General features: G+C 39.8%; 6 protein-coding genes across 8 annotated transcripts; 4 read left to right on the top strand and 2 right to left on the bottom strand.

The window, feature by feature from the left end:
• Positions 1 to 1,384: 1,384 nt before the first annotated feature.
• On the top strand, positions 1,385 to 12,748 carry LOC117782793 (pyruvate carboxylase, mitochondrial-like). 3 transcript variants are annotated; one of them, XM_034619832.1, is made up of 9 exons: positions 1,385 to 1,569; positions 6,900 to 7,020; positions 7,078 to 8,587; positions 9,440 to 9,487; positions 10,416 to 10,813; positions 10,878 to 11,137; positions 11,198 to 12,227; positions 12,300 to 12,573; positions 12,607 to 12,748. In XM_034619832.1, the coding sequence occupies exons 2-8, from the start codon at positions 6,922 to 6,924 to the stop codon at positions 12,546 to 12,548; spliced, it is 3,594 nt and encodes a 1,197-aa protein (XP_034475723.1). In that variant the 5' UTR covers positions 1,385 to 1,569; positions 6,900 to 6,921; the 3' UTR covers positions 12,549 to 12,573; positions 12,607 to 12,748. The 3 variants fall into 3 exon arrangements, with proteins under 3 accessions (XP_034475723.1, XP_034475722.1, XP_034475724.1); XM_034619831.1 differs by having other exon boundaries at positions 12,300 to 12,748; XM_034619833.1 differs by lacking the exon at positions 9,440 to 9,487 and having other exon boundaries at positions 12,300 to 12,748.
• A 698-nt stretch (positions 12,749 to 13,446) lies between these two features.
• LOC117784050 (pyruvate carboxylase, mitochondrial-like) lies at positions 13,447 to 17,616 on the top strand. Its single transcript, XM_034621647.1, has 6 exons — positions 13,447 to 13,557; positions 13,628 to 15,137; positions 15,402 to 15,799; positions 15,859 to 16,118; positions 16,179 to 17,208; positions 17,279 to 17,616. The coding sequence occupies exons 1-6, from the start codon at positions 13,459 to 13,461 to the stop codon at positions 17,525 to 17,527; spliced, it is 3,546 nt and encodes a 1,181-aa protein (XP_034477538.1). The 5' UTR covers positions 13,447 to 13,458; the 3' UTR covers positions 17,528 to 17,616.
• A 188-nt stretch (positions 17,617 to 17,804) lies between these two features.
• Positions 17,805 to 20,380, bottom strand: LOC117784051 (transducin beta-like protein 3). Its single transcript, XM_034621648.1, has 2 exons — positions 20,299 to 20,380; positions 17,805 to 20,236 (listed from the first exon to the last, which is right to left on the bottom strand). The coding sequence occupies exons 1-2, from the start codon at positions 20,322 to 20,324 to the stop codon at positions 17,869 to 17,871; spliced, it is 2,394 nt and encodes a 797-aa protein (XP_034477539.1). The 5' UTR covers positions 20,325 to 20,380; the 3' UTR covers positions 17,805 to 17,868.
• Positions 20,381 to 20,678: 298 nt separating this feature from the next.
• On the top strand, positions 20,679 to 21,787 carry LOC117783274 (proteasome subunit alpha type-3). Its single transcript, XM_034620587.1, has 3 exons — positions 20,679 to 20,826; positions 20,885 to 21,453; positions 21,514 to 21,787. The coding sequence occupies exons 1-3, from the start codon at positions 20,806 to 20,808 to the stop codon at positions 21,683 to 21,685; spliced, it is 762 nt and encodes a 253-aa protein (XP_034476478.1). The 5' UTR covers positions 20,679 to 20,805; the 3' UTR covers positions 21,686 to 21,787.
• A 451-nt stretch (positions 21,788 to 22,238) lies between these two features.
• LOC117785235 (origin recognition complex subunit 6) lies at positions 22,239 to 23,170 on the top strand. The gene is made up of 2 exons (XM_034623157.1): positions 22,239 to 22,322; positions 22,387 to 23,170. The coding sequence occupies exons 1-2, from the start codon at positions 22,258 to 22,260 to the stop codon at positions 23,060 to 23,062; spliced, it is 741 nt and encodes a 246-aa protein (XP_034479048.1). The 5' UTR covers positions 22,239 to 22,257; the 3' UTR covers positions 23,063 to 23,170.
• On the bottom strand, positions 23,040 to 24,385 carry LOC117785234. Its single transcript, XM_034623156.1, has 4 exons — positions 24,283 to 24,385; positions 23,651 to 24,204; positions 23,308 to 23,590; positions 23,040 to 23,253 (listed from the first exon to the last, which is right to left on the bottom strand). Exons 1-4 carry the CDS (start codon positions 24,359 to 24,361, stop codon positions 23,162 to 23,164), a joined length of 1,008 nt encoding a protein of 335 aa, XP_034479047.1. The 5' UTR covers positions 24,362 to 24,385; the 3' UTR covers positions 23,040 to 23,161.
• Between the last annotated feature and the right edge of the window lie 459 nt (positions 24,386 to 24,844).

Below are 24,844 nucleotides of genomic sequence, written 5' to 3'. Positions count from 1 at the left end.
TCCCGTCCGGGAATAAAAGTTCGTGTCTGTCTGGCTCAAAGTCGAAGACGACTTTGCCAAATTTGTGCAATTTGTTGGCCGACATGGTTTATGTGGGATTGTTGTTTAACAACCTGACATGTCTGGCATACTATAAAAAATCGTATGACATTTAGTCATCGGCGATGGTTCCGAACCAGATTTGTAGACGAATTGAAAACGAACGAAAGCGTTGCCGACCTTCGTCAAACGCCGACAATGGCAGCTGACTGACTTTACTTGTATTATTATCGCCTCTATCAGTGGGGCTCTCGATTGGACCTGAAATATACGACTAACATTTTTAAATACATACATATGTCAATAAATACATACACACTTGGTAGATGTGCCGAGATTTTTCCTTTTAATAAATATTTCCAGACATCTTATCTCGATCACTAACCTTATAATGTTTACGTGTAAGTTACGCGTACGTTTGTATATATATATATATACATTTGAATAAATACATGGATTAATACACCTTGCAAGTGGGTTTGATTTAATTACCTGAAGAATCCCCAACTTTCTATTATCGTTTAGTATCCGATTCTCATTAATGAAGTGATAGTTATTGTAGTTTTAACAATAATAAGCTTGAGAACACTTGTTTTTTTAATACAGAGTTCATTTTAGCTGTGAATCAGTTTATGTACAGGTAAACAAACACATGCAATGTTACAATTGAAGATATTTTACAGTGACCCGTAGCCTGTTTAATATTTTTAATTATGAAAATATTTTACTTAAGCTTAAACTTTAATTAACAAATCTGCGATTACATTTTATTTATATCTCTCTTCCATTTAAAGATAAATACATTGCTGGAAATAAGCTTGGACTCACTGTACAATACGAGCGTTTTGTGTGCTTTGCAATTTACTTTCCATATTAACTAAAACACAACACGCATGCCTAAAGGAATATTTACATGTGTGCGTATGTATTGTATGTCTGTGAGGGTAAATCGTTTTAGGCATTCATACTAATATTAGGGGGCTTGCCAACAGCTGTTGCTCTCCCTACAACCTTACTTAAGGTTATATTAACGCACTCTTAGCCGGCCGCCTTTTCACTCTCTCGCTCTCGCTCTCTCTCTCACTCTCGCCTATCTCTCTCGCACGAGTCGCAACAGACATGACACAAATTTCGTCTTTAGGACAAAGTGCAGGTTTTGTTGTTATTGTTGTCATATGCCGCCTGTTGGCCGCACGCACACACATCGAAATTACGAGAGTCGGAATAAAAAGCACAGAGAGAGGAAAAAAGAGAAAGACTGAGAGCTAGCCAGAGGCAGAGCTGAGAGACTGCGAACAGCCGCTACCGACACTGCCAAATGCTGGCAAAAGTTTCAAGTTTTTTCAGACGTCGTCCGTCAGTTGGATGTTCAGCTTTGGTGCTTGCCGTACGCAGAGTTCGAGCTCCCGGGCAGAAGTAGAAGCTGAAGCACAGAAACAGTTGTGAAGTGAAGTGAAGTCAACGTAATCGTACCGAGGTGTTCTACCTTCCTAAACAGAACCTAAACGCACATACACACAGCTACTATATGTACGTACATATATGTATTACCTGCTTATAAGTCGCTAATTTCAGACAGTAATTTGTTGTTTGTTAATTGTATAAGTTTGATTTTCGAAAATCATGCTAATTTACTTAACATTCGTGTGTAATTACGAACACACTCACACACAGATTCTTACGTTTGTCTGCTCTAAACGTGCGGTAAATTCCAATTGGAAGTGTGCTCTTCGAACTCAAAGGGATAACAACAAGGAGCAGTTAGAAACATTCAAATATATATGTACATATGTATATACATATGCATAGAAGCAGACTTATTTGCGGATATATAAACTTCTAAATTAAAAAGTGCTTATATAGACAAACACATGCAAACAGTAGGCATAAGAGTATGTGTATAAATTGTACTTTGACTATTCACGTGAGATAAGAGAAACGCCGCTAGATAGACAAACATATGTAAAATACATACAGTAAGTCAAGAAAGTGTTTTGACAAAATCCAAAAATTAAAACCTCTTGCAAAAAATATTATTTTTTCCTGGATTTTTATTTTATCATATATTTAAAAATAATAAGAAATAACCAATATGCAAATTTTAATTTAGTCAAAAGACTTGCTTGATCAACTGTATATATACAGCACTTTGATTATGTGTTTATGTCAATTTTTTCTACATTATCTATGTATGTACGCACATTTGGTGTAAATCACTCTCCGTTCGGTTCTGTTTTCGGGTCCATTTCATTGTGTCCTATATTTTTGTGACCTTCGTATGGTTTCGCTGTCACCCAAAACGTGTTTGAATAAATTAAGGCATGTGAAAATATATACACATGAACATAATTATAAATATGTACATATCTACATAATCGTATATATGTAGAAATGTTTGCACATATATAATGAAATTATAAAAAAACATAAATATGCAGACACTAGCAACAACAACAATAACCATAAATAAATATATGAAAATGTTCGTATAATGATTTTGTATAGATTCAAAGTCACGGCGTGAATAGAGAATCAAAGTTTAACTATTTGATTTGGTTGTTTTCGATTGACATAACATTCCAGATGCTTCCCGTGACAATCAATCAGTAACCATTTAAATATGTACATGAATATATCTGTATGGATGTACATATCTGATTGTAACTAGTCCCTAGTTTGAATAGAATTACAGACACGCAACATACGTTTGCATCTTTTATACATACATATTTTATCACTTGATCATATTTAGGGCTTATCAACGTATGTCCAGAGAAGGCGTGGCACAATTCTACACGTCTCTGGTACGTCTTTGACCTTAACAACGTGTGCTCAAGATCGTATATATGTATGTATGTACTGTCTACAGTGAGCGGTAAAAGTGAGCGGTGCTCAATAAAATAGCGTAATCGGCAAATCACTCGACCGAGTGCTGTGTACATTCTAAAGCGCCTCTCGCCTTATTATTGCAATAATGTGGTCGTATTATCATTACATAATCGGTCATTGCGACAAGCACACACACACACACACACACATGTATGTAATATGTATGTACATTTGGGCATGCTGTTGACATGGTCAACAACATGCACATTCAAGTACGTATGCATGTATGTGTCTGTTTGTGTGTGTGCTGTAAACAAAGGAGAAAGCTCTTCATCTAATTGCAGGTCGTTGGGCTTCAAGTCTAAAATAGGACCACACACAATAACGACGGGGTGTGTCCGAGGTGTGCACTACGATGGTTGTTAGGATAGTGCTGTAATTGACATGTACTTTCATTGCTTTATGCTCAACGTTTACTGTAAGGAAATATTCCCCGCCCTTCAATACTATGATGGATGTGTAGATAAACTAAAGGACACCCATTTTCCTATCTTAGCGTGCAATTACTTAGCAAACGAGCATTTCCGAATCAAAGACAGATTTAAGGTTCAACTAAAGATAACACTCTTTATATAACCTCTGATTGCAAGAAGACCTGATTACAGGGTATCTCGTCAGTTGTGTATTCGTAATTCTTATAAATAAGTCATTGATTTATGGTAGATATAAAATTAGTTGAATGAAAATATATTGCAATCAAATACGAATACGCATTTTACAGTCTTTATATCGTATATCTGTCAGATGAATGTGCATAAATACTAAATATTTTATACTAATTACTTGGCTGGCAATGATTTAAAAATACAAAAATCCGGCTCTTAAATGTACCTAACCTGTATCCATAATAATGAAAAAAATCGGCATAATGAATTTTAACAAATTTGTGTGTACACCTTTATTATTTAAAAATAATTGCTTTACTCCTAATCTCAGTCGATCGTCGAACTAATAAACTTAGTCCTTCAATTGAACTTCAACTTATTGGCTTGATTGGCTAGGGTTAGATTGTGCAAGGATAATACGTATATAATAGTAGACAACAGCAATATGACTTCTGATAAATTTATCACGGAAAAACGGTATATTTTTAGAAATAATGCCAAATTGATGAAATAATCACAGCTCCTATATATGTAACTATGAATTTATATACAGCTGCTTATATTGAGATAACACAAGTCGGAGACTTTTTTCATAATCTATGTACATTGTACATGTGTGTAAAATATCTACACATTATCTACAGTTTGTCCCCATTAGACACATGAATGATAGTATAGCTCCAAACTCATAAAATCTGATGATAAAAAGTATATTTAAATTATACATGAATAGCTTTATTCTCATAAATTTTTCAATAGGTAACGTTTACTTAACTTTTAACGACTTATTTATATATATATTTTTAAAAGTACATACATTTGACAATTCAATTTTGACTTTTATGGCTTGCAAATAGGTTAAGTTTAATATGATTCGAGCAACGATCACTCGGTAATTGCACCCTATTGATACGGACACGATTAACAACAACAATAAAAGCACAAAATGTTCGTTTAATCTTGAATAAGTGTTAACATGTGTATTATTGTGTTATATGTTAATAAATACGTGTGTATATATGCATATCAACTGACTGATAGGAAGATAAAAGCAGATAATGAGAAGATAAACTAGTTTATTAACACCTCGCGATTTAATAGATCCTCGCAATGTTGACATAAGTCAGTCGACATGTGTCTTTATTCTTTTGCATGTTTTATTTCCATTTATTTATTTATTTTTTTTAAATTAATTTAACTCGAAGTAAAGGTAGGCAAAAAAGATTATTTCCGCAACAAATTAATAAATAATATTTTAAATTAAAAATGTTTAAAAAAATTTGAATGTGATTTAAGGTTAAAAACCAGGGAATAACACCGGAACCGATTCCGGAACCGTTAACGGAAACTAACCGTTTAAATTTTAGTAACGGAACTGAAACAGTAACCGAATGAAATTTCTTTTGTCAAAAACCGAATACCGAAACGTTTGTACCGGTACGGTTGTGGTAGTTGCTGACTCTAAGAGTTGTCCAACTTCACACTGTCATAACTTGATCAAAACTGAACCGATTTTAAAGCGGAGTGTCATTTTGATCATGATTTGACCTCTAAATTCATTCTGTATTCAAATTTTGTTCATTTAGAAAATTTAATTATTTTCGACCAAGATTCGATTTCGATGCTAAGGGTCCCCCCTTTGAAATTTCAAAAATTCAAAATTTTAAATCTCAAGTTTTCACTTTTAATCAACTCCTTATATTTAAATTAGTATAAAACAACACTTTAAACTTGATTCTGAGACCTTTCATTTTTTTGTAAAAAATCATGTGAAATTGAACAAAAATTTTGACTTGTAAAGTGGTTAAATCCGCAGTCTGACCAACTTCAAACTGTCATAACTTGATCAAAACTGAACCGATTTTCAAGTGGAATGTCATTTTGATCATGATTTGACCTCTAAATTCGATCTGTATTCAAATTTTGTTCATTTATAAAATTTAATTATTTTCGACCAAGATTCGATTTCGATGCTAAGGGTCCCCCCTTTGAAATTTCAAAAATTCAAAATTTTAAATCTCAAGTTTTTACTTTTAATCAACTCCTTATATTTAAATTAGTCTAAAACAACACTTTAAACTTGATTCTGAGACCTTTCATTTTTTTGTAAAAAATCATGTGAAATTGAACAAAAATTTTGACTTGTAAAGTGGTTAAATCCGCAGTCTGACCAACTTCAAACTGTCATAACTTGATCAAAACTGAACCGATTTTCAAGTGGAATGTCATTTTGATCATGACTTGACCTCTAAATTCATTCTGTATTCAAATTTTGTTCATTTAGAAAATTTAATTATTTTCGACCAAGATTCGATTTCGATGCTAAGGGACCCCCCTTTGAAATTTCAAAAATTCAAAATTTTAAATCTCAAGTTTTCACTTTTAATCAACTCCTTATATCTAAATTAGTATAAAACAACACTATAAACTTGATTCTGACACCTTTAATTTTTTTGTAAAAAATCATGTGAAATTGGATAAAAATTTTGACTTGTAAACTGGCTAAGTCCGCAGTCTAACCAATTTTAAACTGTCATAACTTTATCAAAACTGAATCGATTTTCAAGCGGAATGCTATTTTGATTATGATTTGGCCTCAAAATTCATTCTGCATTTAAGAATTTTTAAATTCGTTCAAAAAATTTATTTGCTCTAGGTCTAGCTATTTATATCGATGTCATATTTATTGTAAAACGACATCTTAACATTTTAAAATGTTTCAACGGTTACAATTGGGAGTGCAATTGAAAGAGATATCGAAAGCTTAATTGTCGTAAGCTCGAACACGACATAGTGATACAATATCGTATTAAATAAAAACTATTTAAGTGCGCAACGATCACACCTCGATCATATACTCTCTCGCTCTTTCGTGCCTAACCGTTTTGGCGTCGTTACCGATTCGGGACGTCTCCTTTTCTCTGTTCCCACTCATACTTATAACACCCTGTGTGTAAAGGTTTGGTACAACTTGTGGTTAAGTGTACCAATTGTTTTAGGTTGACGGCTAAAAGTGTACCAGGTTTTGTACAAATTTACCAAGTGATGTATCTATTAGGAGGGTATTAAGTATGTACAAATTTTCAAGCACATTTTCGACCCCATTTGGTATACATATACATATGTATCTACTATGCATATATAAATAAATGCACACACGTGACAAGCATTAGGCAGCGATCGCGTTGATTCTTAATATAAAAGATTTTATTTTCGGCATTTTATTGTGGGATCGTTATGAAATTTGTAGAGCGCAGTGTCTACTCGTAGATTGATAGATTTACGTCGGCAATCAAGATGTTATCTCATATAATCATATGAATATTGTGTTTTACACATACTATATTGTTCTCATCTCGTTTACAGCGGCAATTAAAGAGCTTACACAATGTTCCTGCCGGAGTCCCAAGCCGCCTTCAGGACCTTGCGCAAGGCGATTCCTCGCGTAAGGCTCTACTTTATCAATAAGAATGCCTACTCCACCCAGGTAAGAGTGTAGCGAGGGTCCTGATAAGCATTGCGATAACAACATCTCTGTTTATAGGTGGAATACAAACCCATAAGATCGGTGCTGGTGGCCAATCGTGGTGAGATTGCCATTCGTGTATTCCGAGCATGTACTGAATTGGGTATCAAGTCGGTAGCCGTCTATTCGGAGCAGGACAAAATGCACATGCATCGCCAGAAAGCCGACGAATCGTATATGGTCGGCAAGGGACTTCCTCCTGTGGAGGCCTACCTAAACATTCCAGAGATCATTCGCGTGTGCAAGGAGAACGACATTGATGCAGTGCATCCCGGTTATGGATTCTTGTCCGAACGCAGTGATTTTGCTCAGGCTGTAATCGATGCTGGCCTTCGATTCATCGGTCCATCTCCAAATGTGGTGCAGAACATGGGTGACAAAGTGGCTGCCCGTATTGCAGCAATTGAGGCTGGTGTCCCCATTGTGCCGGGTACAGACGGTCCAGTAACATCCAAAGAAGAAGCTTTGTCATTCTGTCAAAAACATGGCCTTCCAGTGATATTCAAAGCAGCCTACGGCGGAGGAGGTCGCGGCATGCGTGTGGTCCGTAAAATGGAGGAGGTTGAAGAGAGTTTCCAACGTGCCAGCTCCGAGGCTAAGGCCGCCTTTGGTAACGGCGCCATGTTTATTGAAAAATTTATAGAACGACCTCGCCACATTGAAGTCCAACTGCTCGGTGACAAGGCCGGAAATGTTGTACATCTATTCGAACGTGATTGCTCCGTGCAGCGTCGTCACCAAAAGGTTGTCGAGATCGCACCTGCTCCCCGACTGCCCATCGAGATCAGAGATAAGATGACTGAGGCGGCTGTACGTCTAGCCAGACACGTGGGATACGAGAACGCAGGCACTGTGGAGTTCTTGTGTGATGAATCCGGAAACTTCTACTTCATCGAAGTGAATGCCAGGTTACAGGTGGAGCACACAGTCACGGAAGAAATCACGGGCATCGATCTGGTTCAGTCTCAAATACGCATTGCCGAAGGAATGACCCTTAATGAGCTAGGACTCACCCAGGAGAAAATAGTTCCCCGAGGATTTGCCATTCAGTGTCGCGTCACTACCGAAGATCCCGCCAACGACTTCCAGCCCAACACTGGCCGCCTTGAAGTTTTCCGCTCCGGAGAGGGCATGGGCATCCGTCTGGACAGTGCCTCCACTTACGCTGGTGCCATCATTTCGCCCTACTACGACTCGCTGCTGGTCAAGGTGATTTCCCATGCAAGTGATCTTCAAAGTTCAGCTGCGAAAATGAATCGAGCACTGCGCGAGTTCCGTATTCGTGGCGTCAAGACAAATATTCCTTTCCTCCTGAATGTGCTGGAGAATCAAAAGTTCCTGCACGGTGTGCTGGACACGTACTTCATAGATGAGCATCCGCAGCTCTTTAAATTCAGTACTACCCAGAATCGTGCTCAGAAACTATTAAACTACTTGGGTGAAGTGTTGGTAAACGGACCACAAACGCCACTGGCGACCAACTTGAAGCCTGCGGAGGTGAATCCTCATGTTCCCACAGTGCCATTGGGTAAGTGGATTTGTTTTGAACCATGGTCTAAGGCATGTGCTTTTTTCGGATCCGCGCTTGTATTTGTTGCTACCAAAATGGCTGTTGCTTTACTTAATTGTTTCAGCGTTGGCCTGCACTTGGTCAACACACACTTTCCAACACTTTAAACGTATTTTTCTAAAAGCTTGGTCTTTTGCCTCCAACAAACTAAAACTCCAATCTTTACTTTGATGTCGCAATTGAAAGGCTTATTACAATTTCCAAAAATGCACCAATTTTCGCTAAAAGTGATTTTCTCGTAACCATACATGTTGGGATTTATGAATATAATTATAAGTCGGGAGAGGACTGAAAAATAAAGCAAGCTTGTCGATGCTTTACAGTGAAAAAAATTATCTATACCCATGCAGATATTAATATATTTTGATATATTATAGAGGTTAAAAAAAATAAATAGAAAATTGTCTGCTGGTCTGTTTGTCTGCCGATTTAATATGCTTGTATTCAATTTTTCAGTTTCAGTTTCATAAAATTTTAATAACTTTGTCGGTTTACATTATTTTTTATAGAATATATCTTTATTTAGTATCTATGTTATATGTAATAGCTGCAAGAGTATTTACTTTTCGGTTTATCGAAGAAAGCTGTTATTCTTTGTTTAATATGCATACTTTATGTTTTACTTTTCTATTTACTTTATTGTTTCTAATATTTGCTATTGATTCAAATACCAAATGCAATCGTCTCAAATACCAACAACTGCAACACACATACATAATCTAAATAAAACCACAACAAATATCAAAACAAAAACACCTCCTCCACCATGTTCATAAACGAAATGTTGTCATGATTCTCATACAAATGAAGACCTGTCTCCGGAAGCGTTAGAACGTGAAAAAAACGGAGAGGCGAAAGGTACGTTTCAGTTGTAGTTCTCTTAATTTGTCATATGAGAAAAATATTGTCATTCACATGTACATACAAATACATTTATAAGATACGATATTTGAAACTGGGTTCAGTTCCGTTTCTTAGTATATTTCACATTCCCAAATTAGTTTCATTTCCCATTTAAATTTAAAAGCTGAAATCCCTTAACCTGTATTGTATTTGAAACTTTTGTCATCGTCTAACCAACTAATTAATGGGGTACATTATTATTATAGTAAAACTATTGTTTTGATGTATAATAATTTGTGAGCGGAATTTACATTTCTTATAAATTACTGATATTTCGAATTTTTTCATTTTGTGACGTTAGTAAACACTACAAAGCTCTGTTATTTTCAAAGTAACCATAAAAAGTACAAAAATACCACTACTCATTCACAATAATACCTTAATCTTGTAATAACATACCTGTATCTATTATGGCAAATAGTTTGGCAATTTTATTTAAAATAATCAAATACACAATATGTCATTTACGAATTTTTAAAGTTTTAATTAAATTTATGCAATTTAGTAACATAACGCTATCAAAATAATCCCTCTAAAAAAGATCACTATTGGCGGCAAAATATCCCTTTAAACTTCGAAACAATATACCTAAATCAAGTTTCAGATTTCCAAACGAAAAACGGTTTTTAATGATAAGTATATGGAAATCGTACGTGAATTGTTTAATTTAACACAGTGAGTATGTACATAGGGCATAAATGATCGTAATGTTGTGATTTTTAGTTGGTTTTTGGTAAACACATTACTTGTTGAGGTGTCTGGGAATATAAATGTTTGATCCATTAACTAACTGAATGTTGTTTGTCTTGTAAATAACCCCTGCTTCAATGTATCTCTTGCATATAACACTGATTTAAAATAAGACTATCCGATTTTGATACAGTGACGGAACCGCCACAAGGTCTACGTGACATTATTGTGCGAGAAGGACCAGAAGCCTTTGCAAAGGAAGTGCGCTCCAGAAAGAACCTGATGCTGATGGACACCACATTCCGAGATGCCCATCAGTCACTGTTGGCGACGCGTGTTCGCACCCACGATCTGCTGAAGATATCGCCATATGTGGCGCACAAGTTCAACAATCTCTACTCCCTGGAGAACTGGGGAGGAGCTACATTTGATGTGGCCCTACGATTCCTGCACGAGTGCCCATGGGAACGCCTGGAGGAGATGCGGAAGCGCATTCCGAATATACCATTCCAAATGTTACTGCGCGGTGCCAATGCCGTTGGCTACACCAGCTACCCAGACAATGTGGTCTACAAATTCTGTGAACTCGCGGTAAATATAACAATTAATATTATATAGATAGGATTTGCATTAAATATTTATATTCCTTGATCAGGTGCAAACTGGCATGGATATTTTCCGAGTTTTCGACTCCCTCAACTACTTGCCGAACTTGATCATTGGCATGGAGGCGGCGGGAAAGGCGGGCGGAGTTGTGGAGGCTGCCATCTCGTACACAGGAGACGTGAGTGATCCCAAGCGCACCAAGTACGATCTGAAGTACTATACTAACTTGGCTGATGAGCTTGTCAAGGCCGGAACACATGTCCTGTGCATCAAGGATATGGCGGGTCTTTTGAAACCCGAATCAGCGAGGTATGAACATAATCCATAAGATGAAAACAGTAGTAATCATGTCAATATATATCCCCACAGGTTGCTAATCACTGCCATCCGGGACAAGCATCCGGACTTGCCAATTCATGTTCATACTCATGACACTTCTGGAGCGGGTGTTGCCTCTATGCTCTCTTGTGCCCAAGCCGGAGCAGATGTTGTCGACGTGGCTGTGGATTCCATGTCCGGCATGACCTCGCAACCCAGTATGGGAGCTGTGGTTGCGTCGTTGCAGGGAACTCCCTTGGACACACAGTTGGACTTGCGTGATGTTTCCGAGTACTCGGCCTATTGGGAACAGACCCGAACATTATACGGACCCTTCGAATGCACCACCACGATGCGTTCGGGCAATGCCGATGTTTACCTTAACGAAATTCCCGGAGGGCAGTATACGAATCTGCAGTTCCAGGCCTTCTCACTGGGTCTGGGCGACTTCTTTGAGGATGTGAAGAAAGCTTACAGAGAAGCCAATTTCCTGCTGGGAGACATTATTAAAGTCACACCATCGTCCAAGGTTGTCGGTGACTTGGCACAGTTCATGGTACAGAATCATCTGACAAGTGAACAGGTGCTGGAAAGGGCTGAGGAGCTCTCGTTCCCCAAGTCGGTGCTTGAGTACCTCCAAGGCTACATCGGCATCCCGTACGGCGGCTTTCCTGAACCACTGCGGTCACGTGTTCTGAAGGACATGCCTCGCATTGAAGGACGACCAGGAGCTAAGATGGAACCCTTGGACTTTGATAAGCTGAAGGCTGAACTGAGCGAATCTCATGCCAACATCACTGATCGAGATGTCGTATCGGCAGCTCTTTATCCTCAAGTAACCAACGAATATTTGCATTACCGTGAGAAATACGGCCCTGTCGACAAGCTGGACACACGCATGTTCCTTACGGGTCCAAAGGTGGGCGAAGAATTCGAGGTGTCTCTGGAACGCGGCAAGACATTGAGCATGAAGGCATTGGCCATGGCTGCCGATCTCAAAGCGAACGGAAATCGCGAGGTCTTCTTTGAATTGAACGGACAACTGCGCTCCGTCCACATTCCCGACAAGGAGGCAATGAAGGTAATTACCTTAACGTGAATTTTCTATCTGTGTTATTCCTTATTAACCCTTTATATATATTATTTTCTATAGGAAATTCGTGTGCATCCCAAGGCCAATAAGACGTTGAAGAGTGAAGTGGGAGCTCCAATGCCAGGAGATGTCATTGATATTCGCGTCGAGGTGGGCGACAGAGTCGAAAAGGGTCATCCTCTGGTTGTGCTCTCAGCGATGAAGATGGAAATGGTTGTTCAGTCACCAATCTCCGGAGTTGTCAAGAAATTGGAAATCACGAAGGGCATGAAACTGGAGGGCGATGATCTAATCATGATCATTGAGTAAATGCACACGAAGATAGTCAATATGTGTATATATCTATGCCTATACCATATACATAAATGTTGAGCGTGTTATCATCGTATCAACAAAATTGAAATCTATTACCTTAAGTCAAACGATGAATGATAAATCTTGTTTCCCTTTTATATTTTATATGCGTGTATTTGTGTATGCATAAATACATATGCTTGTATGTATGTATATATACGTGTATTTGTGGTACTTTTTGGAAAAGTTTACAATATCTTTAGATATAACAATTGCGCACAAACAATTATTGTTTGAAATCAATAATACAATTTTGTAATTTTAAAGCCATTGCCAAATTTTTTATCAATGTTTAAATTCAATTATACATATTTAAAAACTGTGAAATAAAAGTTAATGTTCTGAATAAATGTTATACATATAAAATTTAACCAAGAAGATGCCTATTTCAATTGAAATAATATAAATCAACTAGGGAACTCAGGTGTTTATAACCTCAACTATATAGAAAAAACGTTGGTATGAATTTTCTTAGAACTTCTTTATTGCTTAATGCTCGCGCAATTTATAATAAATATTTTAATAAATTCTTTACTAAATACATTGTAATCCGTTTAATTGCACATGAAGAAATTCCAAATTCAATTTATTAAAAAGGGGTTTTTTAAGATCTTTTTATTTTTAATTTTAAAATTTTACATTAATTTATTTGCATTTTACGTCAAAGTATTTCTAAAATAACTTTCACACTCCTTAACTAGAATTTGAAAAACAATGGGTCTAAGTATTTTATATAAAAAATTCGAAATTTCATTTTAACCTTATATTTTAATTTAAGGTACTGTTATCAATAGAAGATGGATAATTATTCCAAATTAATCAAAAACAATTAAATAATTGCTATAATCTACAGCCTTGGTCTCTAATGTGTCTCTCAGATTCTCAAAATGCACTCAGAAATCTGCGAAGAGTTTTGCTCCGCGTACGTGTTTTCATTGTATGTAAAAATCATTACTCCAATCAGGTAAATCGGTCAAAAGTCGAAAATTAATTGATAATTGCAGCATTTGGTAATTGACATCAATTTGTTACAGATAGAATATAGACCAATAAGATCGGTGCTGGTGGCCAACCGTGGTGAGATTGCTATACGGGTATTTCGAGCATGCTCTGAGTTGGGTATCAAGTCGGTAGCCGTCTATTCGGAGCAGGACAAAATGCACATGCATCGCCAGAAAGCCGACGAATCGTATATGGTCGGCAAGGGACTTTCTCCTGTGGAGGCCTATCTAAGCATTCCAGAGATCATTCGCGTGTGCAAGGAGAACGACATTGATGCAGTGCACCCGGGATACGGATTCTTGTCTGAACGCAGTGATTTTGCAGAAGCAGTCATCGATGCCGGAATTCAATTTATCGGGCCAAGTCCAGATGTGATTAAGACAATGGGTAACAAGGTAGCTGCGCGCATTGCGGCTGCTGAGGCAGATGTGATGATTCTACCGGGTACAGACGGACCAGTAACATCCAAAGAAGAAGCTGTAGCCTTCTGCAAAGAACACGGTCTCCCAGTGATATTCAAGGCTGCGTACGGCGGAGGAGGTCGTGGCATGCGGGAGGTTTGGAAAATGGAGGAGGTTGAAGAGAGTTTCGAACGTGCGACCTCTGAGGCTAAAGCGGCATTTGGCAACGGAGATGTATTTATCGAAAAATTTTTGGAACGACCTCGCCACATCGAAGTCCAACTTCTAGGTGACAAGGCCGGAAATGTTGTACACGTATTCGAACGTGATTGCTCCGTGCAGCGTCGTCACCAAAAGGTTGTCGAGATCGCACCTGCTCCACGGTTGCCCATCGAAATTAGAGATAAGATGACTGAGGCGGCTGTACGTCTAGCCAGACACGTGGGATACGAGAACGCAGGCACTGTGGAGTTCTTGTGTGATGAATCCGGAAACTTCTACTTCATCGAAGTGAACGCCAGGTTACAGGTGGAGCACACAGTCACGGAAGAAATCACGGGCATCGATCTGGTTCAGTCTCAAATACGCATTGCCGAGGGAATGTCGCTAGAAGATCTCGGTCTCACCCAGGAAAAAATAGTTACCCGAGGATTTGCCATCCAGTGTCGGGTGACGGCCGAGGATCCCGCCAATGACTTTCAGCCCACCACGGGCCGCATTGAAATATTCCGCTCCGGAGAGGGCATGGGCATCCGTCTGGACAGTGCCTCCACTTTCGCTGGTGCCATCATATCGCCGTACTACGACTCGCTGTTGGTCAAGGTGATTGCCCACGGCAATGACATGCCGAACACAGCTGCCAAGGCGCAACGATCCTTGCGAGAGTTCTACATTCGTGGTGTCAAGACAAATATTCCATTTCTTCTAAATGTGCTTGGGAACGATCGATTCTTGAACGGTGTACTCGACACTCGGTTCATAGACGAGCACCCAGAGCTTTTCAAGTTCACTCTATCCTCAAGTTACGGCCAGCAACTACTTACCTACATAGGCGAGGTATTGGTCAATGGACCACAAACTCCATTGGGAACCACACTAAAGCCGGCCGAGGTCAATCCAGTTGTACCCGCAGTTCCTTCGTGTAAGTCGTTACTTTTTTTTTAATGTTTCGTCAATCGATAAATTTAAGCGACAATAGCATTGCCAGACTGGCAAAATAATATTGGTTGGTCAAACGAGTAGTAGGAGTCAGCCTGTGTACGTGTCTGCCAACAAGCAGTACGCTGCTTGCACTGCTTTCCCTGACCAGCACAACTTTTTATGCATTCAAATTTTGAATTTCAAATTATAGCTTCTGCGTCAAATTTGCTTTGTATAAAAAATAGATCAACTTAATCTAATATAGTGACGGAACCACCGGAGGGTTTACGCGATATTATTACGTGTGTGGGTCCCGAAGCGTTTGCAAAGGAAGTGCGCTCCAGAAAGAACCTAATGCTGATGGACACCACATTCCGAGACGCCCATCAGTCATTGATGGCGACGCGTGTTCGTACCCACGATCTGCTAAAGATATCGCCATATGTGGCGCACAAGTTCAACAATCTCTACTCCCTGGAGAACTGGGGAGGAGCTACATTTGATGTGGCCCTACGATTCCTGCACGAGTGCCCATGGGAACGCCTGGAGGAGATGCGGAAGCGCATTCCGAATATACCATTCCAAATGTTACTGCGCGGTGCCAATGCCGTCGGTTACACCAGCTACCCAGACAATGTGGTCTACAAATTCTGTGAACTCGCGGTAAATATAAAAAACATGTTTAAATAGTAGGTTTTAAATTTAAGATTTCCCTTCATCAGGTAAAAACTGGCATGGATATTTTCCGAATCTTTGACTCTCTTAACTACCTGCCGAATTTGTTCATTGGCATGGAGGCGGCGGGAAAGGCGGGCGGAGTTGTGGAGGCTGCCATCTCGTACACAGGAGACGTGAGTGATCCCAAGCGCACCAAGTACGATCTAAAGTACTATACTAACTTGGCTGATGAGCTTGTCAAGGCCGGAACACATGTCCTGTGCATCAAGGATATGGCGGGTCTATTGAAACCCGAAGCAGCGAGGTATGAACATAATCCTTAGGATAGAAACAGTTATAATCATGGTTATTTATTACTTTACAGGTTGCTTATCACTGCCATCCGGGACAAACATCCGGATGTGCCAATTCATGTTCATACTCATGACACTTCTGGAGCAGGTGTCGCAAGTATGTTGGCTGCTGCCCAAGCCGGAGCAGATATTGTCGACGTGGCTGTGGATTCCATGTCGGGAATGACCTCGCAACCCAGTATGGGAGCTGTGGTTGCGTCGTTGCAGGGAACTCCCTTGGACACCGAATTCAAGTTAAGCGACATTTCTGCATATTCGGCGTATTGGGAGCAGACCCGTACCCTTTACGGACCCTTTGAATGCACCACAACGATGCGTTCGGGCAATGCGGATGTCTATATGAATGAGATACCCGGAGGGCAGTATACCAATCTGCAATTCCAGGCCTTCTCGCTGGGTCTGGGAGACATGTTCGAGGAGGTGAAGAAGGCCTATCAGGAAGCCAACTTCATATTGGGGGACATTATTAAGGTGACGCCATCGTCCAAGGTGGTTGGTGACTTGGCACAGTTCATGGTACAGAATCATCTGAGTGGGGATCAGGTTGTGGAAAAAGCTGCAGAGTTATCGTTTCCCAAATCGGTAGTCGAGTATTTCCAGGGTTATATTGGTATACCGTACGGCGGATTTCCAGAACCACTGCGGTCAAATGTGCTGAAGGACCTGGACCGAATCGAGGAACGGCCAGGTGCCAAGCTGGAGCCAATGGATCTCGAGAAGCTGAAGGCTGAACTGAGCAAATTTCATGCCAACGTCTCTGAGAGAGATGTCGTATCGGCAGCTCTTTATCCTCAGGTGACTAACGAATTCCTGCACTACCGGGAGAAATACGGTCCAGTCGACAAGCTGGATACACGTATATTCCTTACGGGTCCAAAGGTGGGTGAAGAATTCGATGTGACCCTGGAACGGGGCAACACTTTGAGCATTGTGGCACTGGCCACAGCTGCCGATCTCAAGCCGAATGGAAATCGCGAGGTCTTTTTTGAATTAAATGGTCAGCTCAACTCGGTCTATATTCCAGATATGGAAGCAATGAAGGTAATTACGAGTACTTATTGATAATCCTAGTGTACAACTCGATTTAATTTGCTTACACCGCATTTGTTAGGAAATTCATGTGCATCCCAAGGCCAACAAGTCGGTGCCTGGAGAAGTGGGTGCTCCGATGCCGGGAAATGTCATCGACATTCGTGTTAAAGAAGGCGACAAGGTAGTGAAGGGTCAGCCCCTCGTAGTGCTCTCAGCAATGAAGATGGAAATGCTGGTACAGTCGCCACTATCCGGAGTTGTCAAGAAGTTGGAAATCACAAAGGGCATGAAGCTAGATGGCGATGATCTAATCATGATTATTGAATAAATTATTGGTACATTTTAGATAAGACCCTGTAGCTGAGAAGGTGTATTAAGTAACAAGTAAAAGTATTTTTGGTCGTATGTATCTAATTTCATATATCGAGTATATTTTTAACTTTTCTAAAAAGTTTATTGAAAAAGTGAGTAACACAACCATTTATAATTATTTGTCTCATCTACGTTGGGTGAACATTTCAGCCTCTTAGTTCTTCCTGTTTGTGCTCTTTAATGATCAGTTAGTCAGCTCAATCATTCAGTCAGATCAAAGAGTTTTAAATGTATAGATTTAAACAGTTTATAATTGTAATTGTTATATTTATACAGTTTTAAAGGTAGATTTAGAATTTACATGCACTTCACAATAAACTCCATGAATGCAAGATCCTTGTTCAATTCGGAGACCCGCTTAAAATGTCGCTGCACGTAAGGAGTTAGGACCTCGACCAGATTGCCGCTGTTGTAGAGCTTTTGTGGACTGTTGAGCGCATCTCCCAGCAGATGTTGCAATACCAGATTGGCAACCAGTGAGTGACGCGAATTGGTGCCCCATGCCTTCACATGCTTCAGCAACGCCAGTCGCTGGTCTATATTCAGTTGATCCACAAGTTGGCGCACCGTGGAGGAATCTCGCTTGCGCACAAAGTGGCATATAATGTCGTAGGAGGCTTTGGGCTTGTCTAGCGTGAGGGCAAGGCGGAAAGCCTTTTCCAGCTGCTCCTGTGCGTGGAGCAGCGACTGCAGTGTCTGCTCCTGCTGCAGCATCTCCTGTCGCTGATCCAGGACTTCATTGCGCACCGTTTCGGTAACGTCGCCAAAGCGTATCAGCTTGGAGTCCGCACCACCAGTGTAGAAGAAGCGATTGCTGCCCGTGGACACCGCCAAAGACCAGACGCGATCGGTGTGCTCATCGATTGACTGCACACAAATGTTGGTCTTGATGTTCCACAGTTTTAACAGACCATCTGAGGCGGCAGACAATATGAATTTGCCGTGATCAAGAAACTCGGCACGCAGTATGGTGCATTCCTGTTCCAGGCGCTTCAGACAACTGAAGTTCGCAATGGACCAGATCCGCAGACTACAATCCGACGAGGAGGTTAACACAACCTGGTCAACGGGCGAGAAGCGCACACACCACACACCGCGTGTGTGTCCTCGCAACACGCCCAGCAGATTGTTTGCTTCGGCTGCCCAGATCTTGGCCGTCTTGTCCTGTGATGCGGTGGCCAGAATTTTGTTGTTAAGTGCATAGGTTACGCAGTTCACCTCCTTATCGTGGGCCAATGCTGCGTATCGTAGAGCAAAGGAATAGGAGTTCTCTTCGCGCTTATCCCGGGACAGCTGCCACACTTTCATGCTGCCATCCTGGCAGGCAGATGCAAATCCCGTGGCTCCATTGTGTGTAAAGGCCACGGATCCAATGGTGGAGGTGTGACAATTACTCTGCTGTGTCAGCGGTTGCAGGTGGCATGCCTCCGTGTGCGATAGCTTCCACAGATGTATGCTGCAGTCCTTGCCGACTGAGATGAGCAGACTGTGCGACGCTGCCAGGGACATCACAGTGTCCGTGTGCCCGGCAATCAATTTGCAGTTCATGTTCTGCTCCGTGTCGTACAGCTTAAAGTGTTTGCTGTTGGTCGCCACTGCCAGGTAGCGATCGTTGTCCCCCAAGAAGCACATATCCAATATCTCGTCATTGTTGCCCACCAGCTGCTTACAGAGCTCCACCTCAGTTTCTTTCGGATCGGCGGTCACATCGTATATCAGAATGTTTTGCTCTGTGGTCACAAGTCCTAGTTGTTGCTTCAGGCAGCAGTAAAGCAGTCGACTTATCTCAAAGTCCGTTTTGATCAACAGGTCTCTTATTTTAAATGTCTTTGTGTCAATCTGTAGCAACTTCCCATTTCCACAGGCGACCAGTAGCTGTGCCCCATCTGCCAAGTGCGTCACTCCCTCCAGTTCTTCATACAATGGTATAACTTTCAACTGATTCCAAGTACTCGACTCCAATTCCAGCTCCCAAACGATGAGCACTTTATCGCGACTCACTGTTACCAACTGGTTGCAATCCTTTGCTGCACTCTGGAAACTTAGGCCGGTCACTTGGGAAATGTGACCCCGCATCTTATGCAGCAGTGTCTTGGTGTCGTAGTTCCAACAGTAGATCGTGTTATCCGAGCCAACGGCATAAATCTCTCTCTTCAAGGGACTGGGATGAAAGCGCAACAAAAGTGCCGGGCCAGGAAAATCTTTCAAGGCACACAAACAACTATTGTTGGCAAAATCCCATAATCGCAGTGTGGCATCAGCTCCGCCACTGGTGCAGATTAGCTTGCCGCATGTGCTGAACTCAATTCGGACAACGGGTCCTTTGTGCTGCGCCTTCCAAAGCTTAACCAACTTTTGGGTGTTCAGCTCCCACAAGCGGAGTAATCCACTTCCATGAGCTGTAATCAAATGTTCACGGGAAATGGCAAAACAGTAAATATTATCCTCATCAATCTCCACATCGTCGAGTCCATTTGACTTCCTCTTATTTCCCGAATCATTTTCGCTGCTTCCGCTTACTCCAAAACTGCAAACAATTTGAGAAGTTTGGACATCCACCTGATTCACAACCGCGCCGTTAAGACAATAAAAATGCTCGCCATTCTCACTCCATGCAATGTCGTTTCCCGCATAGAAGTTCGTATAACGAGCTTCAGCCGCATAACTATAATTAATTAATTCATCATAAATGCACTCATTAACTAGAATTTATATCATTTAACTTACCTTTTTTCAGATACGTTTGCCAGCATATTTCGTTTTGTTTACAAAATTCATAGAACGATCTACCGCGTGCGCAGACAACAACAACAATAGTAATTACAAATATAGTAGCAGTGCTGCCAGCTTGTTTTAATAGTCATGTCGCAACAAAAAACGCGACGAAAAATTATGAAACTTTGCAAATTCTATATTTTTAAAGCTAAAATTTTGATAATTACTGCAGAATTTTTAAAAATAGTTGTCGTATTTATGGATTAAATTAAACAAATTACTAATTTAAATTGCGCGCCATCTGTATTTTTTGATCAATTTTGTCGACTACTAAAGTGATGTATCGATAAATGAGTTAACAACTCAAAGCAACCCAACACTTTATTAGAATTTAATATCTGGCAGCCCTTTACATGAATTGCATATGTCAAAATCAAAAGCCGTCAAATCATCGTCCGTAGTTTAGCAAAGTTTGCTTAATATTTTCAGGTTTTTGTTAAAAACAAATCAAATAAAACAATGAGTACAATTGGCACTGGTGTAAGTTTAATCACATTATACAATTAGCGACAGTCAACTAATCCATGCATTTTTACAGTACGATTTGTCCGCTTCGCAATTCTCGCCGGACGGTCGCGTCTTTCAGATTGACTACGCTTCCAAGGCAGTTGAGAAGAGCGGAACAGTAATTGGAATCAGAGGCAAGGATTGCGTTGTTCTCGCTGTAGAGAAAATTATAACGGACCAACTTTATGAGCCGGATGCAGCCAGTCGCATTTTTACAATTGAGAAAAATATTGGCATGGCCATAGCTGGACTCATGGCCGATGGCAACTTTGTTGCCGATATTGCCCGTCAGGAAGCAGCCAATTTCCGTCAACAGTTCGAGCGCACCATTCCCTTAAAGCATTTGTGCGATCGCGTTGCCGGCTATATCCATGCCTACACACTGTACAGCGCTGTGCGTCCATTTGGACTTTCGGTTATATTTGCCTCGTGGGATGAGGCCGATGGTCCACAGCTGTACAAGATTGAGCCTTCCGGTACGTCCTTTGGCTATTATGCTTGTGCAAGTGGAAAAGCCAAGCAGCAGGCTAAGACAGAGATGGAGAAGTTCAAGTTTGCCGACATGAGCACTGATGAGTTGGTCCGCAGTGGAGGAAAAATGTATGATACATTAGTTATATTGCTTGATTTCAGATAATTTTCATTATAATTTGTTTTCAGCGTTTATCAAGTGCATGATGAACTGAAGGACAAAGATTTCCGCTACGAAATGGGTATAGTTGGCAAGGAAACGAACGGTATTCATCTCATTAACCCCGAATCTTGGACTCAATTGGCCGTAGAGGCTGGAGAAGCCGCTAAGAACGCAGATGACAGCGAAAACGAGATATAAGCCTACAATTCAAAATATGTACTCCTGATTCTAAATCGGCTAAACATAACATTTTGTATTTCGCTAAATTAGAAATAATACACATAAAAAGGGTCTGTCGAATTTTTTATTTACACTTTAAATTCAAACATTTTATACATTCAATTAGGCACAACTACGTAAGTAAGTGCGAATATACAGGTCAAATTTGTTCAGAATTTTTTATATTCTATTCGCTTTTGCTTTTGTCAGTTGATTACACTAGGCTTATGCGCCAGCTAAAGTTTATTTATTAATTCAATATATACCGGACTTACAAACACTATTCATATGATGTTAAAACCAAAATTCCCTGTTTACCTGCACAACCAGTGCTACTTATTGAATCTGAACACTATTAAGTGAAAGGTCTAAAAACATTACACATAACTGAAATATTTTGTTTAATTCAGGTTTAGCTGCCTTATAAACATTGAAATTGCTGTGTTAGAGCTGCCACTTTATAATTCTTAACGAAATATGGCAACTCTGATCGCTGCACACATCTGTTTTATTCGCGCCAAAAGAAGTAAACAATTAAAACAGTTGTGAAAATGACTACTTTGATAGCGCAATTAATTTCAAAAATGGGACTAAATGATGAGCCCAATGTCTTGGAGTAAGTAGTATAATTATCATATGCATTTACATATATATTTAAATGAAATATTACCGTACGCTAGGAAAACAACAGAACTGTTAAGATTGCTGGAGCTGCGATCAACAAATGTTCCGCTGCAAGTAAATGAATATGGTAAAATTGTTCTGTGCGCGGATCTCGCTTCTTCCTTCCTCGGTATTGGCTTTGACAAAGAGCAAGCACTTAAGCTATCCGCATTACGAAAAACCCACTATGTCAATAACAAGCGTATGTTTGAGAAATTGCTTGATCTTAACAAGATTCCCAGTGTCAATGATATTTGTGTACAGCTCAGTCTCAGCGAGGTGACGCGAAAGGCTGAGGAGCTGTTAGCTTTGTTTAAGGCTGTTGTCGGTAACAATCCTGATGCAGATCATCCACAATATGCCGCCATGGCTGTATTTCACGCATGTCGTTTGCTAAAAAAGAAAGTGTCCAAAACTAAGATTATGCCATTCAGCAATTTGCGTCCCTCGCAATGGCAACAACTCGAACATCAATGGGAACGCATGATTGAAAAGCATCACAAGGAAATCAACGTTGCATCCAAGTTAAATGATCAGATTGATCTTAACCAAGATAAAATCATCAGTGAGATAAAACAGAAAAGCCACAAGACCGAGATTGAAGATTACGAAAAGTGGAAATCTCGAATGATTTCTTTAGCAGAGGCTAAACTAAAACAAATGGAAAATGTAGATTCGAATGGTAGTTCTTAAGATCATCTTTATTGTCAGTTATGTAAATGATATTGCTAATATCAAGTCTCAGATTTCGTAAGTCAAGTATTCAAGTGCTGCATCCTTAATAAATGATAATTAATTCAACTGTTTCTTATTGCCTAAACGTGCTTCAAAATGTGCGAAAAGCAACTCGCCGACATCTGCTGATTCTCCATTTAAATTGCGCGCTACAAAAAAAAACATTTATAATTATATAGTAAATAATGATTAAATACACTCACAGTTATAGATAAACAGCTCTACTTCATGTTCAGTTTCCGGCCAGCTGCTGGTCAACTCCTTCAAATGTTTGGCAAACTTTAGCCATATTTCTCGCTTCATTTCCCGCATTTGCCATGAAGTCGAGGATTGGGAGTTCATAGCCTCAAAGAAGGACAACATTGGAGTGGCACCTTCCATCGCAAAGTAGTAGGTTGTGCCATTTATTTGTCGCTTTAGCCTGTATACCGCATGCTTAAACGGTCGATTAACACCTGCCCTATTTATAAATGTTGTCTCCAAAGGCTAAGAAAAAAAGAATCTTTATAACTGTTTTACTGGAACAAGGGTCTTGCTATAACATACCTCAGCCTTTTCGAGCAAGTCGCTGACAATGATGCCCTTAACAAACATATCATCTGGAATCAGTATGATCAAACGATCTGTTGCGAAATTTATACTATGAGTATCCTCATACACTTGCATCCTTTTCTTCAATCCATCGTCATTGCGTTCGGGCAATGCAAGTTTTAAATACCCGTGGAAATAATTCGAGGCCATTCCAGCAGCATAATCTAAGCCATGTGTTCCACGTATCCAATGAGCATAGCCCAATGGACGATAACTCAGCTGGGCAAAACTGAATACCCAATAAAGCGGCATACAGGCGAGGTAGACATGATTGGGCAGCAAATTCTTCAAGTTGCCGGTGCTGCCAAATCGCGCGAACCCCAGTAACAACAACATTATTGCCAGCCATATTGTGTTGACGTTGTATGTGCAAGCACGCCGGATAATGGTGCTTAGTCGATCCTCAGGTAAATAGTACTTTTTATAGAATATATATTCGATGGATACAGAACACAAACGCTCTATGAAGTTAGCACAAAAGACTACAACGGAAATGCGTATACAGAGATCTGTATGTTATCATAGTCAAACGGGTGCAATAAGTGATAGTATTAGTCGTAAATTGATACGTTTTATTGAGTGCTTACCAAGGTATTCGCCAAGCATTTTGAACAATTTATATTTCTTATCATGGCAGCGATCCGCAGTTGGTTGAGGTACTGCCATTTTCCAGAATTCGCGAAGCTTTATCAAGTTGCCAGACTGCTATCATTTACAAATTCGAGAATATTTTTCAGAAACTGCTGCAATTTTTTTCTGAAAATATATTATTTGCATATATACGATCGGTTTTAACTCAAATTTTTCAATTTTAGTCTATTTGATCGTACTTTACACTCGATTACACTCTATTGTATAGAATTCTGGAAATTTGACCTAGCAGAAAATTGTTCAAAAAATGCAAATGGCGCGCATTTAAAGTTATTTAGCAATATTTTGGCAAAAAAATGCCGGCTTAATCAAAATTTTTAATTCTAGATTAGATAAATTAAAGGTTGATTTTTTTATGAAGCCTTAAAGTTTTCTGTGCTCTAGGAGGAGAATTTCTATAAATTAGTTTAATTTAATTTTATCCGAAAATTCGACAAAATTCTAACAAACATACTGCAACAATGTTCAAATTTCAAGCTTTAAAATTATAGAAACTGC

Source organism: Drosophila innubila, assembly GCF_004354385.1.
Source record: "Drosophila innubila isolate TH190305 chromosome 2R unlocalized genomic scaffold, UK_Dinn_1.0 1_C_2R, whole genome shotgun sequence".
NCBI lineage: Eukaryota > Metazoa > Arthropoda > Insecta > Diptera > Drosophilidae > Drosophila > Drosophila innubila.
The sequence above is the reverse complement of the archived record's forward strand: the minus strand, read 5'-3'. Positions and strand labels throughout refer to the sequence as shown.

What these genes read in the sequence shown, in the direction of transcription:
- LOC117783274 (XM_034620587.1), top strand. Translation starts at nt 20,806, where the DNA reads ATGAGTACAATTGGCACTGGT. An exon ending in TGAGTACAATTGGCACTGGT is followed by an intron (nt 20,827 to 20,884) that starts GTAAGTTTAATC and finishes GCATTTTTACAG; the next exon opens with TACGATTTGTCCGCTTCGCA. An exon ending in GTCCGCAGTGGAGGAAAAAT is followed by an intron (nt 21,454 to 21,513) that starts GTATGATACATT and finishes ATTTGTTTTCAG; the next exon opens with CGTTTATCAAGTGCATGATG.
- LOC117782793 (XM_034619832.1), top strand. Translation starts at nt 6,922, where the DNA reads ATGTTCCTGCCGGAGTCCCAAGCCGCCTTCAGGACCTTGCGCAAGGCG. An exon ending in AAAAAACGGAGAGGCGAAAG is followed by an intron (nt 9,488 to 10,415) that starts GTACGTTTCAGT and finishes ATTTTGATACAG; the next exon opens with TGACGGAACCGCCACAAGGT. An exon ending in ACAAATTCTGTGAACTCGCG is followed by an intron (nt 10,814 to 10,877) that starts GTAAATATAACA and finishes TTCCTTGATCAG; the next exon opens with GTGCAAACTGGCATGGATAT.
- LOC117784050 (XM_034621647.1), top strand. Translation starts at nt 13,459, where the DNA reads ATGTGTCTCTCAGATTCTCAAAATGCACTCAGAAATCTGCGAAGAGTT. An exon ending in TGTACCCGCAGTTCCTTCGT is followed by an intron (nt 15,138 to 15,401) that starts GTAAGTCGTTAC and finishes AATCTAATATAG; the next exon opens with TGACGGAACCACCGGAGGGT. An exon ending in ACAAATTCTGTGAACTCGCG is followed by an intron (nt 15,800 to 15,858) that starts GTAAATATAAAA and finishes TCCCTTCATCAG; the next exon opens with GTAAAAACTGGCATGGATAT.
- LOC117784051 (XM_034621648.1), bottom strand. Translation starts at nt 20,324, where the DNA reads ATGCTGGCAAACGTATCTGAAAAAAG. An exon ending in GCAAACGTATCTGAAAAAAG is followed by an intron (nt 20,237 to 20,298) that starts GTAAGTTAAATG and finishes AATTAATTATAG; the next exon opens with TTATGCGGCTGAAGCTCGTT.
- LOC117785234 (XM_034623156.1), bottom strand. Translation starts at nt 24,361, where the DNA reads ATGGCAGTACCTCAACCAACTGCGGATCGCTGCCATGATAAGAAATAT. An exon ending in AATGCTTGGCGAATACCTTG is followed by an intron (nt 24,205 to 24,282) that starts GTAAGCACTCAA and finishes GATAACATACAG; the next exon opens with ATCTCTGTATACGCATTTCC. An exon ending in ACTTGCTCGAAAAGGCTGAG is followed by an intron (nt 23,591 to 23,650) that starts GTATGTTATAGC and finishes TTTTTTTCTTAG; the next exon opens with CCTTTGGAGACAACATTTAT.
- LOC117785235 (XM_034623157.1), top strand. Translation starts at nt 22,258, where the DNA reads ATGACTACTTTGATAGCGCAATTAATTTCAAAAATGGGACTAAATGAT. An exon ending in GATGAGCCCAATGTCTTGGA is followed by an intron (nt 22,323 to 22,386) that starts GTAAGTAGTATA and finishes ACCGTACGCTAG; the next exon opens with GAAAACAACAGAACTGTTAA.